General features: G+C 49.2%; 1 protein-coding gene across 1 annotated transcript in view; it reads left to right on the forward strand.

The window, feature by feature from the left end:
* Positions 1 to 212: 212 nt before the first annotated feature.
* The window catches only part of MYT1 (myelin transcription factor 1), a gene marked incomplete at its 3' end in the record, with an annotated part of 39,614 nt that continues 23,204 nt past the window's right edge, over positions 213 to 16,622 (forward strand). The window contains exons 1-7 of the mRNA XM_082293063.1: positions 213 to 308; positions 7,353 to 7,407; positions 9,295 to 9,325; positions 12,522 to 12,584; positions 13,297 to 13,544; positions 14,417 to 15,313; positions 15,944 to 16,078. Of these exons, the coding sequence (XP_082149189.1) occupies positions 7,353 to 7,407; positions 9,295 to 9,325; positions 12,522 to 12,584; positions 13,297 to 13,544; positions 14,417 to 15,313; positions 15,944 to 16,078 (1,429 nt within the window). The 5' untranslated portion in view covers positions 213 to 308. The remainder of the gene's footprint in view (positions 309 to 7,352; positions 7,408 to 9,294; positions 9,326 to 12,521; positions 12,585 to 13,296; positions 13,545 to 14,416; positions 15,314 to 15,943; positions 16,079 to 16,622) is intronic.

Here is a 16,622-nt window from a genome sequence, read left to right on the forward strand (position 1 = left end):
GGGTGGAAATTCTTTATGGTTGGGGCTCTTGGCCTTGGCACAGAACCCTGGGGTCCTGCTTGGGACATGGAGGCCCTCAGGATTTGTACGGCCATTAAAGAAAGCAGGCAGGGAATAAATACTGCATTGCCACCTCTGGTTGATGCTGCTGATGGGATGCTGGGCTGACTCTGGGTCCTGACCCCATGCTCCTCTTTCCCTCCTCAGAAAATGAGTTTCGGGGTGAGCTGCTGAATCAGAGGTGGACCTGTGGAGAGAAGATCAGCAGCTGCGAAGGAGCCGCCGGCCTGCACGGCGCACACATCAAGGTGAGCACACAAGCAGGGACTTTTTAGGACAGTGACACCCCCCCCCCCCCCACCCCATGTGTTGGCCATGGGATGAGGGCCACATGTGCTCCAGCTCCTTATGGACCAGCTGCTCCTGGGGGAATGGGGCCTTTCTGGTACCCACAAAGTGATGGGCAGAACTTGGAAATCTCTGTCCCCTTGCGACAGCCAAACCTCCTGTATAGTGAATCCGGGCAGCGAGGGCTTCCAGCTGTCAAAATTTGGCTTGGAGTCCAGATATTTAAATCCCTGCCTTCCTCTCCGGTGCCATCCTTCAAGGGTGGCTCAGATCTGGGTATTTAGGTCACTCCCAGGCTTGTTAAAATAGGCCCTTTCTCCAAGGCTCCGGCTGGTCGGAAGGAGCCCCTTGAACACCAGGTGAAGCTGTGGTGCCTTTGGAGGGGACAAGCGAGTCATTCATCCCCACCGGGACCCTGGACAGCTCCTGGGGCTCAACAGAGCCACTCATTTACTGCTGCAGCTGTGGCTGATGAAAGAGGTACAGCCAAGGCTGTCAAACCTCCTGGCAGATTCACTCCCAGCAGATTAGGAAGCTTTAATTAAGCAGAGAACTGGGCTGTTCACTACACAAATGGCACTTCCTGTCCTATTTTGGCCTCTCAGTAGTGAAGCACTGTCTCCAATGACTGGATGGACCCACCTGGGTGATGAGGAAGCTTCCTTAGGTGACTGATGTTATCAACTCTTCCTGTATCCCCAGATAAACCAAACCCTGGGAAAACCACAAACCAGCAAAAAACCACTCTTAAAAACATCCTTCTTCACTAACAAGCTGTCAGCTGCACGCAGGTGTCACCAGGAAAGCTCACACCTTCTTAGAAAGCAGAGTAAGCAGTTGTTGCTATATTTAAAATGAGCTCAATTAAGGCTTTTCTATTGAACCTGCCAAATAAGCACTTAGGTTAGATTTAATAAGATTGTCGTATGTTAATAAAGTAATGATTACAAAAGGTAACATTCCCAGTACCTGGCGCTCATCTGGTGCTCTGCCTCTAACAAGCACATCAGGAACATTAACGATTTCCTGCAATCCTCAGCTCTGCTTATCTGTGTTTTATCTGAGTGCCTGGCTCGGGGTGAGAAGAGGGGATGGGGAGGGGGAGTCTGAAGGGAGTGTGGATATTATGAGAGTGTGCAGCCCTCTTACCTCACGGGGGGAGAGGTCTCGATCACTCTCCAACCTTTGGGCCTGCATTGTGTGCACATGCTTGCACTTCTCTGTGTGCTCATAAATATATATTGTATTTAAATGCAGTTTTTCATGCCAGTCACAGCTCGTAATCCACAGGATGTGCAGCGGTGAAGGACAATGGGATGTGGGGCACGTTTACTTATTTATTTTTGTCTCTAAAGAAGTCCAGGCATGGGATAAAATTTCCCATGACAGGTTTGAAATGAGATCTCTGCAGTGCTGGGGAGAGCTGATCTCTGCACAAGAGCCAGCTGAGCCTGGCTACTGCTGCCAGGGCTCATCTTGGACCACGGTGTCTGCTGGCAAAATGAACCTTTGTCTCTCAAATCTTCTCTATTTTCCTGGGAGGCAGCTGAATAGCAGGCAGGTTGTTGGTGAGGGCTGATTGCTGTCAGGACAGGTAGGGCGGATGGTGGTGGGGCCAGCAGAGCCCACCCCCGCTGTCCCCTTCGCAGAGATGCACCTTGGCAATCCCCTCACACTGTACCACTCAAAGATAATCTCATGGAAAAGGCAGCTGTCTTATCACCGAGCTGGAAAACAATGAGATTGAAGAACTACAATTTTTTCCCCCCCTCTTCCCTACCCCTCCTCTTCTGGCATGGGAGCTGTCGGCACATACAGAGCCACTTAGGTCTCGCTGGCATTGGGAATGAGCGCTGTAGCACTTCCCAAGAGTCGAGAGGAAAGTGTGTGTCAACTTCAACCACGGCCTCTGAAATCACCCAGCCTAATGCTGGGCTGTCAGCGCTGCGGAGGCAACGGTGCAGCTGCGCCTGTGTCAGACGTGATGCTCAGGAGCAGCTCTTCTGCTCCGCTTCCCTCGAGTGTGGCGGATGCTGCTGCCATCGCTGCGGAGCAGCAGCGCTTGGGAAGCACTTCACTCGCAGCACTGAGTGCTTTTGAGGGGGGGGCTGGACCTTTCTGCAAATGCAAAGTGACAGCACGGCTTCAGGAGGATGTTTGTGACACAGCTGGAGTGTCGGATTCGAGGTGGGTACAAGCTGTGGGTTTGCATCTCAACATGTCAAGGCAAAATCCTCCCCCTGCCAACTCCGAGCCCAGGAACACCGTGCAGGGTGTCCTTTCCTGGAAGCAGTCAGAGGAAAAGGCAGACGGGAGCTTATTCAGCCGAGAACAGGACTCACAATAGGTGGAACGTCAGGAGGACTTAAATCAAGCAGCTAGGAAGATCCTAAAGGAAGCAGAGGGAAAAAAATCCTCCTAATCTCAGAGCGTGTTTATAAAACAGCATCTGGGAGCTACTCTTGAGCTTTTTTTTAAGAGTAGAGGCACACTGTTGATCAAGGGTATTTTTTCTTCCATCACCCCTTATTTATTTATTTAAAAAATTCCCAGTTAGAGAAGGTCCAGCAGGACAAAGTCCTCCTCATTTTCTGCAGTGACGAAAGGAACCGTGACATTTTGCAAAAAGGAAAGGGGAGAAATTTGGAGACCCAGATCCAGGTCTTTCCAAATGTGTTCAGCCTTCAAACAGCCAAGGAGGAATTCCTCACAGGAAAACAAAACAAGGGAAGAGAAATCAGGACAGGCCGTTCAAACCCATCCTCACTGAGAGGCAATTTTGCTGCCTTTTCCCTTGAGGAACTAAAGAAGGGACTCTTTGGATCTGCAAAAGGGGGAGGACCAAACAGAAAACCCCTTTTCAACAGTTCTGTAGGAAAAAATACCATTTCTTCCGGCATTTTCCTTCTGCTGCTAGGCAAATATAAGTTTGGGGGTTTAAAAAACTAAAAATAGAGGCAGTGTGTATCTGTCTGTCCCTCTAAAGCTCAGGCACTTGCAATTGGCATTTTGCTACATCCACAAATAAGCACCGATGGAAGTTCTGCTGCTTTCAGTGTAAAATAAATATTCCTGCTGAATCCTTACCTCCCTTTGTCCAGCTGAAGGCTTTTGCAGGGTGTTTATTTTCTCTGAGCTCTGTGGTGCTCTTGAATACATATAAAGTATTACTGCTGACCAGGGGGAATTTCGGCAGGGCCTTTAATGGCAGATTTGCATAGAGCTGTCGAAGCCCAGGCACACCTGGGCATCAGCATGTGCTGGGCTCCCAGTGGGTTTTGTGTTCTGTTATGTTCCTTGGGCTTCCATTGGAAAGGAAATTTGTATTAAGACAAGAAGGAAGAAGAAAATGTCAAGCCTGTAGGTACTCCATAAAATGGAACTTCAGATCCGTGCTGTATTGCTGCCTTGGCAGCCGAACAAGACCTTTACTGTAGAATCTGGCTGTTAAAATTCACATTGTGCTCGGGTTAAACTCTTTTTCAAATTTATCTGTCTGAACATCATTGATTTAGGTCTGCAGTATTGACAAATTATCATTCTAACTTGTATTCTGCTCATGTCAGGGAGCTTCTTAGTGCAGGGTAAACACATGAGGCAAAATTTCTTACTTTTAGAGAAGAGAGGGAAAAGGGGCATGTAGAGAAAAAGTGATGTTCCCAAGGTTGCCCTGACTACCACAGGCAGAGCACTGAGCTGAATCCTGGAGGAGTACTCTGAGATGCAGCACAGGGTCCTTTCCTGTAGTGTTGGGTTAGGAAATTTGCTGGATACTTATTTTGATTTAATCTGAGAGATAACCCATCGATAAGGTGAGGAGGTGTGGAATAAACCTCTGTCTTTTCTAGCCAGGCTAATGTGCTTGTGGCTGGCATCTGGCAGCAATAATTTATTTGCAGGTTTCCTTTTGGATTGCTTTGTTTTCATTCAGAGTTAAAGCAATAAGAGTGAAATCCAGACAGCTCCTCAGCCTGGCTGTTATGTGAACAAGAGAGAGACCTAATGAAAATACCCTGTTGGTCTCCAGGACTGCAAACATGCACTGTGTGACCTGAAATTTCACATTAAAATGATCTGTCTAGAGGGCTTCTGGCTGAGACGGCAACAATAAAGGACAATGGTTTCATGTAACCTTCCTGCATCTGAGCCTGATATCATGGAGGCTCCAGAAATGCAGTCATGGCTCTGCCAGTTGTTTAAGTTGCCTGGGAGGAGCAGGGGCTGAGCTATGAAATGGATCTTATTCCTGATGTTTCTGCACTTTGGAGGGAAACGAGGATTTTTTGAGGATGATCCTGCTGTTGGTTTAAGCTGGAAAAAGGAACTTGATTGTAGAAAACAGAATCTGGGAGCACAGAACCCACCCCATCCCCATGGTGATGTAAGTGAAACATTATAAGTACACAGCAGTGAGGCTGTGCCAAGTTCTCTAAACAAGTAACGGGGTCTTGCCTATGGGGAAAACTCCCAATAATTTAGAAGTTTGGAGTTGGGTTTTTTTTTTCTTGCATAATAGGCCAAGCAAGGCAGCCTATTTGGCTTTTCCATTCTTTGGTCCTCAGCAAGGTTGGGTCACCAGATGTCCCTTCCAACCCTGAGAAGTCTGTGATTCTGTGGGTCTGTCCCTGCCTTAGGTAGCTCCTATCCCCTTTCCTCATGTGGTGACTGAATCGGTTCCTGTCTTCCCAGGGCATTTGATCCTGGCTTGAAAGAGGAAGGGGAGGCAATGGGAGGAATTGCTCTGAGGTGCTGTGGAGTAGTGAGGGGCCTGGATGCCAGCTGAGATGTGATCTTTAACTCCTGAAGGCAAATGTGACCTGAAATGGGATCTCCCCCATTTATAGAAAAGCAGCTCGAGCCCATCCCACCTCCCTGGCTAAGAAAAATGAAATTGTGCTTTGCTTTTCCATGCTGTCCATGTGGGTCCCAGTCCCTCTTTTTTGGCCAGAGCTGGCCCCTTGCAGGCAATGCCCATTGTCCTTCCCACAGCCTGACCTCCTCTGCCACTTTGATCTGCAGAAAAGCCACATTGCCGGCTCACCACCCCAGCACATGCCAGTTCCCTGAGAGAATTGTCAAAAAAGAAAAAAAAAGAGAGAGAAAAAAGAAAGAAAAAGCCCTCTCTGAAATTCCTGTCGGTTGGAGGCTCCCAGCAATCCGAGGTGCCGTTGTACTGGCAGCGTGCGGCGGCATTAGGGAGCAAGCTCAGCGCACGCCGGCGCTGAAAGGCTCATAAACGTAATGAAGTCCCTGTGACACCTGCTCCTCTCCACACTTTAAACGGGAGCCATTGGTCCGCAGGGAGCCGCAGCTTTAAAAATACAAATTATAGTAATTGTCCGCTGTGTTATTGGGAAGATTGTAATAAACGTGGAGCACAACACCGCCGTGCCATGAGCAGAATGCTGACAGGGTGCATAAATTGCTCCAGGTTTTGATTCCCCCCAGCCCCACTATTTTTTTTTCTTCTTCTTTCTTCTCCAGCTTTCCTGTCTAACAAATCACGGCATGTTAACACTGAATTTCTGGAAGGTGGCAGAGTGAAGGAGAGAGGTGCTTGGGGATTTTAGCTGTGGTGCCCCGAGGGCTGGGGACCTTGGTCCCCTCTCCCTGCCTGCCCCAACAGCCTCCCTCCCTCCTTGCTGCTCCCAAACCTCAGGGAAAGAGCCAAGCAGGGCCTCCTTTGAGGATGGGGAGCCCTGGCCCTTCTGCTGGGAACTGGGACTTGCATTCATCGAGAAAGGTTTGTAGGGTGCATGTGGGGATGCAGTAGCACATACCCTACCTGCACCATCCCAACTGCCAGTGGAGCAGCACGTGCTCTGCTGCATGTCCCTTCCTGCATCTGGACTGGGGAGAGCAGCTGATGATGTCCCTGCTCTGTCAGGAGTGCTGGAGCCATGGAATCTCCTTCTTTAGGAATTATACAGGAGCTGGTTTGTTCCTTCTCTAACTGGGCCTGTAGAGGATATTCCAGAGAGAGTTTGTTTTTATTATGTCAAATCCCACTTGTAAATGGTTCTTTTGTCTCCTTTTCTCTCTCCTTGTAATCTCTGGAGGAACTGTCCCACACGGTAACACTGCAGTAAAACCTAAACTGTCTTCCCAACCTACCAGGCTCTGATCCCCCTCCCTGCTCACACCCTGATCTTGCCATTCCCCCTTGGCATTTACTGCCAAACACTCCTGCCTGCAGAGAGAGCATCTGTGTTGAGGGGGAGATGTAAAACAGCTCTTTGACCACTTCAGCAGCTCCTTTGACAACTTTAATGAAATCCCATTTATATTATTCCAGCCACACTTCTGTGCTGTGCCATGGAGGTCCGTGCTTTCCTGCTCCCACCTCCAGGCACTGCCTGGTTTCAAAGGTGCTGCACTCCAGAGGTGGCTGCACTTCATCCTTCTGCTACCTTGTGGCATGTGGTGATGTTTAATTAATATCCAGAACTTTGAAGTCCCCGATGTTACTTATTCATGCCCGTGTTCCCTGCAGACCTCATGTTTGATGTCCACGTTGTGGGTTATTTAGATGCAGACCTCTTTGTGGCAAATTTAAGCAGAGAGGAGAGGTTGTTCTTTAGGGCACTTGTGCAAAATTGCCCTTTTCAGGCAGGAGATCAGCTCAGGCACATATTCAGAGGTTTCTGATTCTGTGTTGGCATTCCACCCAGGTGCTCACAGCAGTTCTGTGCTGTAAATCCAGAGAAATCAGTTCTGCCCTATCTCAGGCACAGCCAACACATCTGGGTGTTTGTCCCTCTGTGCTACTTGACAGAAGAAGTCCTTCCTGTGTCTCAGGATGTGAAAATTAATTTTAAATTGCTAAATCTGTGCACTGTGGGTTGAACAACAGCATTGAGGCAAGAAGCCTCCATCTCAAAAACACGGGAAAGCTTTCCCAGCCGCCCAAGTGTTTACACAAAGCCACAACCACATACGAGCTTGTCCCTTAATGATCATTTTCTGGTTATCTTTCAGTAATGATTTCTTTCCTTCTGTTGCAGATGAGTTTAGAAAATGACGATAAGAGAGCACGCACGCGATCCAAGTCTATCCGAGGTGAGCGGGAGCACTGGGCTGTACAGACCTCAGCTCCCTGCCCTTTCCTTGTCCCAAATAGGCTTTGATTTTTCAAGTCCAGTCTTGACTCGTCAAGTTATGCTCATTTCCCCTGCCCCAACCCCACCGAAATTTCTCTAAACAAACCTCCAAAAGTCCCAATGACAAAACTTTACAGGTCCTTATGATACTTAACCCTCATCCTCTACATCCAGCTGAAGGAAAATAACAAGCAAATAAGGAAAAAAAGCCCCTGTGCCTGCTTTGCTGTAGGGGATGGCAATCACTGGAGCTTCAGATCAACTCCCGGGGCTTTCATCACGCTCACTCTGCCAGCGGCTTTGAAGTCGCACATCTGAGAGCGCCTGGCAGAAGTAGCTCACACTGGAGAAGCAAATGGGCCATCCCCTGGCAGGGATGGGAGGACAAACAACTGGTTAATGCAAAGATTGATTGCAATTTATTTCCTGATTAAAAAAAAAAAAAAAGGAGAACTGAAATTCTTTTCATGCTTTCTCTCTGGGAGAAGGTGAGAGGCTCTGATAGAGCCCAGAGTGTCACCTCAGGTGGTCCCATAGCCATGTGTGATGGTTACAGACCTGCCCCTCTACTTTTTGGTTCATTTTTGTGGCTGTAGATGTGACAAGTGACAAAGAAGGCTGGAAGTGAGACACCAACAAGGTTGGAAAGGTGTGATGGCTGCAGGGACTGCAGCTTCGTCCTACAGCTGGGCTGGATCACCTTCCTTTCGTCCTCACCTTCCTTCCTTCTTGCTCTTCACAGCACCCTGCACCTTTTAAAAAAAAACCAAACCCAGACGTTGCCAGCTGTGTTGAACTGAGCTTGAATATTTGGATTTCGTTGCTTTGTTGCACACACACAAAGGTGCTCATTCAGGTTGCAAATGAGAGCGCCCTGATTCTATTTATTTTCTCGCACCCTGCCTTCCCCGTGCTTGAATCCGGGTTCTTGATATGAAAAGGTAATTTACTGCCTGCACCCTGGGACTCGTCACTGCCTCCAGTTTGTTGAAGCTTGTGAGTCATCCCACCATGAGCTGGATCCCAGGAAACCCAATTAGCTCAAACAAATCGAGCAAACGTGTTATGGTTTTTAGCCTGGGCAAATTTAGACTTGTGCTGAGGGATTTTTTTTTCCTGTTGATTATTTGGATTTCTGGCTGGATGTAAGGTTTCAGCTGTGATGTGAAGTTGTTGTATGTTCTTATTGTGAGCAGTGAGAAACCCTCTTATTCACAAGTGGGGAATACTCCCTGAAAATCCTACAAACTCCTGTTTACCCTAAACCCCAAGTAACAAATCCCCACCATATGTCTGAGCATTGGCAGTGGCTCCTGCATCAGTCTGATGTGACAAGGAAAGGAGAAAAATGCTGGTGTTATAGAGGTGAATGCGGCCATTGCAGGAAAACAGTCGTGAACTGTGAAAGAAGAAATTGATGAGCAGTTTTAAAGGGCAAAAAGAGACACGAGGGCATGAGAAAACTCGGTCTTTATTTAGAAGTGTTTGAGTTACATGCATGCATGTCAGAACAGCTCAATTGACTTCAAAGTCATCACAGATTCAAAGAAGAGAGGTAGTCCCTGATGCTGCCAACATGCACTCACCTGCTTGAAAATAAGCACAGGCGTGAGGATTTACAAGGCAGGATTATAATTTACTACAGGCTGGCATGCAGCAAATGGCAGCAGGGTAGATTGGCCCTTTCTTTTCCAAATGGGATGCCCAGAGAAGCAATAGAAACCCAGCCACAGGCGGGAGAGTTTCAGTCTTGGGGGGGGGGGGGGGGGGGGGGGGGGGGCAGGCACCCTCGGTGTGTTTCTGATCTTGTGTTTGTTTCCATTGCTGCATCCTGCCCTTCTCCCAGTGCCCACGGAGCTCATCGGCCAGGAGGTGAGGTAAGGACCCTGCTCCTCCTTGGCCATGGGAGGGATGGGTGGGACACATGGCTTGAGATAAGCCCCTCAGCTTGGAAACCTGGGTGAGGAGAGCAAGCCCGTGGGACTAATGGGGTCTTGCTGGGGGGCTTGTATTGGTGGTTGTGTCCAAGCCCTCAGGGTACCACTTGACAACACATCAGAGGAATCACAACAGTTAAAGAAATTAAAACAGGAGCTCTGGATGAATCACATAAGACTGGAGACCCTCCAGGCATCCGCTGTCCCACCCCAGATCTAAACCCCAGTCAAACTTAATGCCCATAGTTTGTGTTTCAGGATCATTAGGGTCAACATCCTACTAACCAGAGGTTTTTTCCACGTATTTGTCACATCACTTCTGGTGCCAGATGCTCCTTGGGCCCCCTGTCCCCTGTTCACTCACTGGTGTCCTGTTGTCACTCATTTAGCAGTGCTGGAATGCCAACAGCAGCAGCCAAAAGAGCAGGAGCTGAGCCTTTGCAGCTCTCCAGAGCTTCTCATTAGATGTAACAGCCTCCCTCACCTCTAAGCTCCCACTAAACCTTGCACAGGGGCTTATGCCAGAGGCAGGAGCCTTTAACCTGGACAGGCAGTTGAGAGCACGGGCCGCTTCTCCTTGCAGCCTCCCTTAAAAAGCCACGTGTGTCAAAGAGTAATTGGACCTAAACCAACCCAATTTCAGAGCATTTTGCTCCTCCACTCTCCTATTACTCTGGAGAGCCGGGAGGAGCCAGCGCTGGGCATGCCCCTTCTCCAACTTTTATTGCTGAACACTTGAGTGGAGGTGGTAATTGGAGCAGGTGACATATCTAAGGGGCAGGACAGAGTGCTCCACAAAGCCATCTCTGCAGCTGTCACCTAATTGCCTGAATAACTGGACGATTAATCGACTAATTGGAAGCAGGGCATCGTCTGCATAACAATAAGAAGCCCTTTTGTCAAGCAGATGAAGGCTGCGGAGAGGGGGAGAGCTGGTCGGTGTGGTGGCTCTTGAGGGATGGAGAGCAGCTTTAATAGACCTCGAAGCCCGTTCCCCATTTTGGGACTCCTGCCAAAATACACGAAACCTCCCCAACGGAGAGTGGGGAGGGAAAGCCTGGCCCAGAGCATGTAGGGCATCACCTTTGTGCTGGTGCTTTTTAAAGGCGTTAAATCAACACACTGAAGCCAGAAACATTCCAAATCGACACCTGCTTTGCAAACCTCGATGCTGAACCGCTTGGCTCTTTCCTCCATACTTTTTACTGCAGGCTTCATTTAACCACATCAAAAATGGGGTGATGGGTAATCAGCTTTAATCAATACAGGAAAACTTATAAAAGCCTGTAACGTCTTCATCAGAGCTGCTCTTGTTTGCCATTGAATAAGGCCTTTTTCAGGCAAGTCACTGGTGACATAAACACCACTCTGTCTTTTGGTGTGCAGTCACTGAAAGCGTGGCTGGGGCTGCTCGGGACAGAGCAGCCTCAGTCAGGACTGAGGGCAATTAAAATTAAAGACTTTTAGATCATAAGCAGCGAAGAAGGAAGCTCCTTCTTCCCATTACACATTAGTGGGATGATATCTTGTTCTCTGTGATCTGGAGTGTCCTGCTGGAGAAGGGACACCGCGCTGCCAGGCCAGACCCCAGGCATGGTGGGTCTGGGGCTGTGTGTGAATGCCAGAAGAGCTGGGAGCCATCCCACAAGAGATGATGTTGGAAGGTGTTCAGCATCACGGGTTCAAGCCAGGTCAGGAGCAAAGGGGACAGCAGGAAGGGGGGACTTATCTGGAGGAGCCATGAGGTGCAGCTTCCACCTCCCCAGAGCACTGTGTCCCCTTAGGGGATGCGCTGCCACCATTTGCCCTCTCAGCATTTGCTTTGCTAACTTAAAGCAAGCTGGTCTCCCTGAAGGAAGGATTCCAGCTCTCCTGACAGCTCAGCAGCCCTGTCCTACCCGGGTTCTGGATTGAATTATATTCTTTGAACACAAAGATCTGACTTGTATTCTGGGGAGGTGAACCATTAATAACCCGCTGGTGCTCCCAAGCTCCAGCACCCATTAGTGAAGCCAGACTCTCCATGTCCTCAGCTTTCTGCAAGGGCTGAGCTCTGCTGAGAGCAGAAATTCTGAGTCCCTAAAGCCTTACTTGGCACTTGGTACTGTTTAATGTTGTCCCATGTCTTTTACTCCAAGAATAACAGGCTGGCCAGATCCCCTCTGAGCTGGCGGTGCCTTCTCTCTTTGCACTGTCATCAAGAGATTTCATTAGCACTTCCAACTTCCTAGGCTGAGGGTAATACAGTGCTAAATGAGGTTATTAATCCTACACGACTCCAGAATTCCTCAGACATCAGGCAAGTCACTTGGGCATCCTACAATCAATGCCATAATCTGGTTTTGCCAGAAAATGTTTGCTTTAATGCTTCTTATCTGGAGCCCTTACAGCTCCTGAAGCTGGGACTAATTACCCCTGTAGGGGAGGTGCGCGGTCCCGTGCGAGGGATGCTCAAGTGAAGGCGGCAGTGGCTGTGAGCGGGCTCTGAGCTCCCTGCAAGCCTTTAACTCATCCTCTTCTGCAGAGCAGCAGGAAAAAATTGCAGGGATTTGGGAGATCTAGTCAATTAAATCCCATCCATTCCCCCAAAAGTGAGGTTTTGAGGATTTTAGTCCTGGTGATCTCCATCTAATGTGTCTGGCTAAAACCTCCTTGATAGAGTCCCAGTCTACTCTTCCCAAAAACCCACACATTTCTTACTGTAAGGAGCCCCAGGTCCCTGACAAGCCACCAGATAAGGGAAAAACCCATGTTTTCCTCCTGAGAAAAAGAAAACTGGAGAGTAGCAGCAGGGAGGCAGAGTGCAGTAGCAGTCTGCCTTTAAAAGCTTGCTCTTACACATGCAAATCTTTAATTAAACATACTCATAAAACTATAGTGAACCGTTCATCTAATTAAATGGGGTGAGTAATTTCATTAATTTTTATCAAACTGCAAGGCTGTTCTCCTGCCCTCCTCCCTTGGAATTCAAAGAGACAAACTGAACCGTTTGAAGGAAATTACCTTCCTGTATGCAGTTGGCTTGTTCCTTGGGCACAGGACCTGTCTAACTGACCATAGTTAATACAATTCTAATTAAAAATGAATTCTCTGAGTCCTCTTGCAGTTCCTGATGGTTGTTTGTTTCCCTCCCAAGCTGTCCAACCCCAGGCTGTAACGGCTCAGGACATATCCGTGGGAAGTATGCGAGACACAGAAGGTGAGGCGGGGTTGGAGGTAGTGGGGATGGAAAAATGTGAGCAACATACCCAAAGACAGGCATTCACTGGAGAAAGTCTGGTTCAGAGCAGCACCCCAACTTGTCTGCCCCAAATCTTCCTGTTTCTGGCTCTCCATCCATCCCTAAGGGATCCTGAGGGGATCTGCTTTTCCAGGCTCATAGTAGCCTTCCTACTGACCCCACACTTGGCCAGAAGTACCTGACTCGGCTGTCTGGGGTTGGTGGGAGCTGCTGATGGGCGCAGATTTTGGTCTGCCTGGTGTCTCTATGGATGGGGAAGGCAAATGAGAACACATTGGCTGCTTTGGAGGCCATGCCAGCCTTAACTGAGGGTTTTCATCACGCCATGATGGTGAAATTGGAGCAGTTGGTGGATGTGTTCCAGGGGCTGGTTCTGCATCCCATGCCTGGTTTCTTGGTGCCTGTCACAAACATTAGTCCTGGGATGCCACATCCCAACATCCATGTGCTGATTTCCAGGAAATAGTTGATGTAGTTGCACAAAGTCAAGGTCTAAGAGCACATCTGGTCACAAGGGGTTAAACTAGCTAAAAATCTGGGGTGCTGGATGATTTTTTTGGTGGTATTTGTGTATTTGTCCCACTTGCCTTTACCTAACCAGTTGGGATGAGGTAGCCAGGCCTTTCTCACTGGGCAATGCCTCCTCTCTGCGCCTTGATCCCATCTGCAGTTTACAAAGCTGCCCTCTAGCCAAGAAGAGGAAACTTCAGGATGCGGAGGCAGAACTCCTGGTGTCAAAGAGGAAATCCCATCCACTCAAACTGGCCTTGGATGAAGGCTACAACGTCGACAGTGATGGCAGCGAGGAGGCCGAGGCCAAGGAGGAGTCCGGCTCCGATGAGTCGGAGGGGATGCTGGAGGAGGACGAGGCGGAGGCCATGGAGCAGGAGGAGACCCGCAGCCCCGAGGCAGCAGAAGGTGCTTTATCATTATTGACTGCAGAGCTGTGTTCTGCAGATGAAGAAAGGGCAGGAAGTGTTGACAGCCAGGAGTTATAGCTCCTCTGAATTATGTACAGGATGGGTCCCTCAACTATTACGTGGGGTAGAAGCACAATGGCAATGCTCTGGTTAAGCTGAGAGGGCGCAGTGCCTCCAGTGTCTCAAAAATGACAGCTTTTCCATTAGGGATGCTCCCTAGGGAAAGACCCATGGAAAGCACAGAGGAGCCTGCTGTGTGGCAGGGAACGAGGCCAGGGTCCCTCACCGGTGCGGTGAGGGGCTCAGCAGGAGCCTTCTCCCTGGACAGATCTGGCCACTATCCAAGAGCAGAGGAGTGATAGGAAAAGGACATGGCCAAGGACGTGGATGTTCATCTGGGGTCCTGACACTGCCTTGCTCACTGGTTTGGAGCCCTGGCCGGGGGAGCACTGGGAGCAGGGGTGTAAGATATCTGCTGATGGGGCAGGCAGTGGAAGATGGTGCATCTGATCAGTCCCATGTGGAAATCCCCTTTCTACCTGCCATCCCCAAATTCAATAAATTAGGCAGCTCCCGGGGTGGAACTGCCAGGCTCTAGTTTCAATTAAATTAAGTGCAACAAAGTTGTATTTTATGAGTTTATGTAATTACTTTCTTTGCCTCCTTTTCTCTTCCCCCTCCTTTTCTCTTCGCCCTCCTTTTCTCTTCGCCCTCCTTTTCCCTTCCCCTTCCTTTTCTCTTCCCCCTCTTTTTCTCTTTTACTCCTTTCTTCTTTTCCTCCTTTTCTCATTTCCTCACTTTTCTTTTGTTCTTTTCCACATTTTCTTTCTTTTTCCCTTTTTCTTTCTATTCATTCTTTCCCTGCTTCAGAGAGAAGCCCAGCAAAATCAACCCACTATGGACAAAACACAGCAACAACTACATCTGGGCCCAGCAAGGCCAACTACAGCAGCTACCAAGAAATAATCGCCAACTCTCTCCTAAACTTAGGCCAAATAGCAGAGGAAACCCTCGCCATCGAAGGGCAGCTGCCCGAAGCGGAGCTGCAGAGCTCCAAGCCGGCATCCAGCGTTGTGCATTTGGTCCATGAGGATGCGGGAGAGGAGTTGGTGGAGGAGGAGTGCGACAAGGAGATCATCATGGAGGAGGAGTGCGACAAGGAGATCATCATCCAGACGGAGGACGCGGAGGAGGTCATTGAGGTCACCAGCGAGCGCAGCAGCGAGTTGTGTCCAGAGCCCCGAGATGACGCCAACGGAGAGGAGTCCTGCAAACTGGAAAAGGCTGAAGTGGAAGAAGAGGATGAGGAGGAGGAGGAGGAGGAGGATGAGGAGGAAGAGGAGGAAGAGGATGAGGAGGAAGAGGAGGAAGAGGAAGAAGAGGAGGATGAAGAGGAGGAGGAGATGGCTCCTGAAGTGATCTGCGAGGAAGCTCCTCACACTTCTCAGGACACCCAGAAAAGCCACTGTGAAGGGCAGTTCAGCCCCAAGCCTGAGTACTCGGTCATTGTGGAGGTCCGGTCGGATGATGACAAGGACGACGATGCCCGCTCCCAGAAATCAGCCGTGACCGATGAGTCGGAGATGTACGACATGATGACCAGGGGGAACCTGGGGCTGCTGGAACAAGCCATTGCCCTGAAAGCTGAGCAGGTGAAAATCGTGCGGGAGCCAAGCCGGCTGCCAGGAGAGCACGTGAAGCACTTCCAGGTGGAGGACAAACAGAACAAACCGCTGGACAGCATCCGGAAGAGCTACTATGGCAAAGGTATGGGACAAACATTTGTGTATCTCCCTCCTTCACATCCCTGGTGGAAGAGCTGAACTTATCTGCTCAGCAATGGATGATGGGGGGGAGCTCACAGGCCACAGGTGGAATTTAACCACAAATCCTCAATGCCCAGAGGGATGGGGACATCCTAGAGGTCAACAGTGAATGCACAAAATGATGGTGTCCTCTACACTGTCACAAGGGTTTCTCCCTCTGAAAAGAGGATTTGCTTGGCTAAATTGTCAGTTAACCTTGAAAATCTCAGCCTGAGCAAAAGGGGTGGTTTGAAATCCAAGTGGTTTTTAAAATAGTGGTAGGAGTCTGGCCACAGAAACATGAGGGCAGGGGCTCCAGCATCCCCTGGCTCTGAGCTGGGCTGCCTGCTCGGTTGCTCTGAGTGGCTCCATACTCCGAGCCATGTTCCTCAAATCACTTTGTTTCAATTTTTGAAACTTTCAGTATTACACTTCCACCTCCAGAAAAAAAAAACAAACCTCCAAACCCAAAGATTTCTCGCTGCTTGACTGGAAAAGTGGTGAGAAGCATCCTCAGCACTTGTCTTCTTTCCACTTCTTCACCTCCAAATCCACTAACCTGCTTCCCTCTGCCTTTCCCCACAATCCTTAGATCCTTCACGACCCGAGAAGCGAGAAATCAAATGTCCAACTCCTGGTTGTGATGGGACCGGCCACGTCACGGGACTTTACCCTCACCATCGCAGCCTCTCCGGTTGTCCGCACAAAGACAGGATCCCCCCCGAGAGTGAGTACATGGTGGATACCAAGGGCTGCTTCAATTAGGCTGGAGCCTAATTTTCTTGGGGGAATTTCTCAAATGATATGAATTTGATGACTGAGTGCCTAGGAAAAGTCTGATGTTATTCCTTGGAGTATAACGTTGTTTTTGGCATGGGATGGTCCTTTTCTGAGTTGATCCTGGGTGCTGCTATCCACCAAAGTGTTATTGCTACTCACAGGAAATGTGATGGGGATTTACTTGGAAGTCCTGTCCTTCTTAAAGGACTTTTAGCACCATCCTGTGGAGAATTAGATCCCTTCTCTGAAAATCAAAGAGGGGCTTTAAAAATCATGCCTGCCCACCTCCAGAGGTGTGTTAAGAAGTGCCCATCTTTACACTAGAAGTTGCATATTTTTCCCTACTTGGGATATTACGTAGGGGAAAAGGGAATATTGTTCTTCCTTGCTGTCCAGATGTGTTGCCATGCAGGAAAGGAGAGGAGTCATTTAGGATTGTGCAGGATTGCTGAGTCTCCTCTGCTCTCATCACTGCAAAATTCCCAAGGTGC

This window comes from Coloeus monedula (genome assembly GCF_965178545.1).
Source record: "Coloeus monedula genome assembly, chromosome: 17".
In the NCBI taxonomy this organism is placed as follows: Eukaryota; Metazoa; Chordata; class Aves; order Passeriformes; family Corvidae; genus Coloeus; species Coloeus monedula.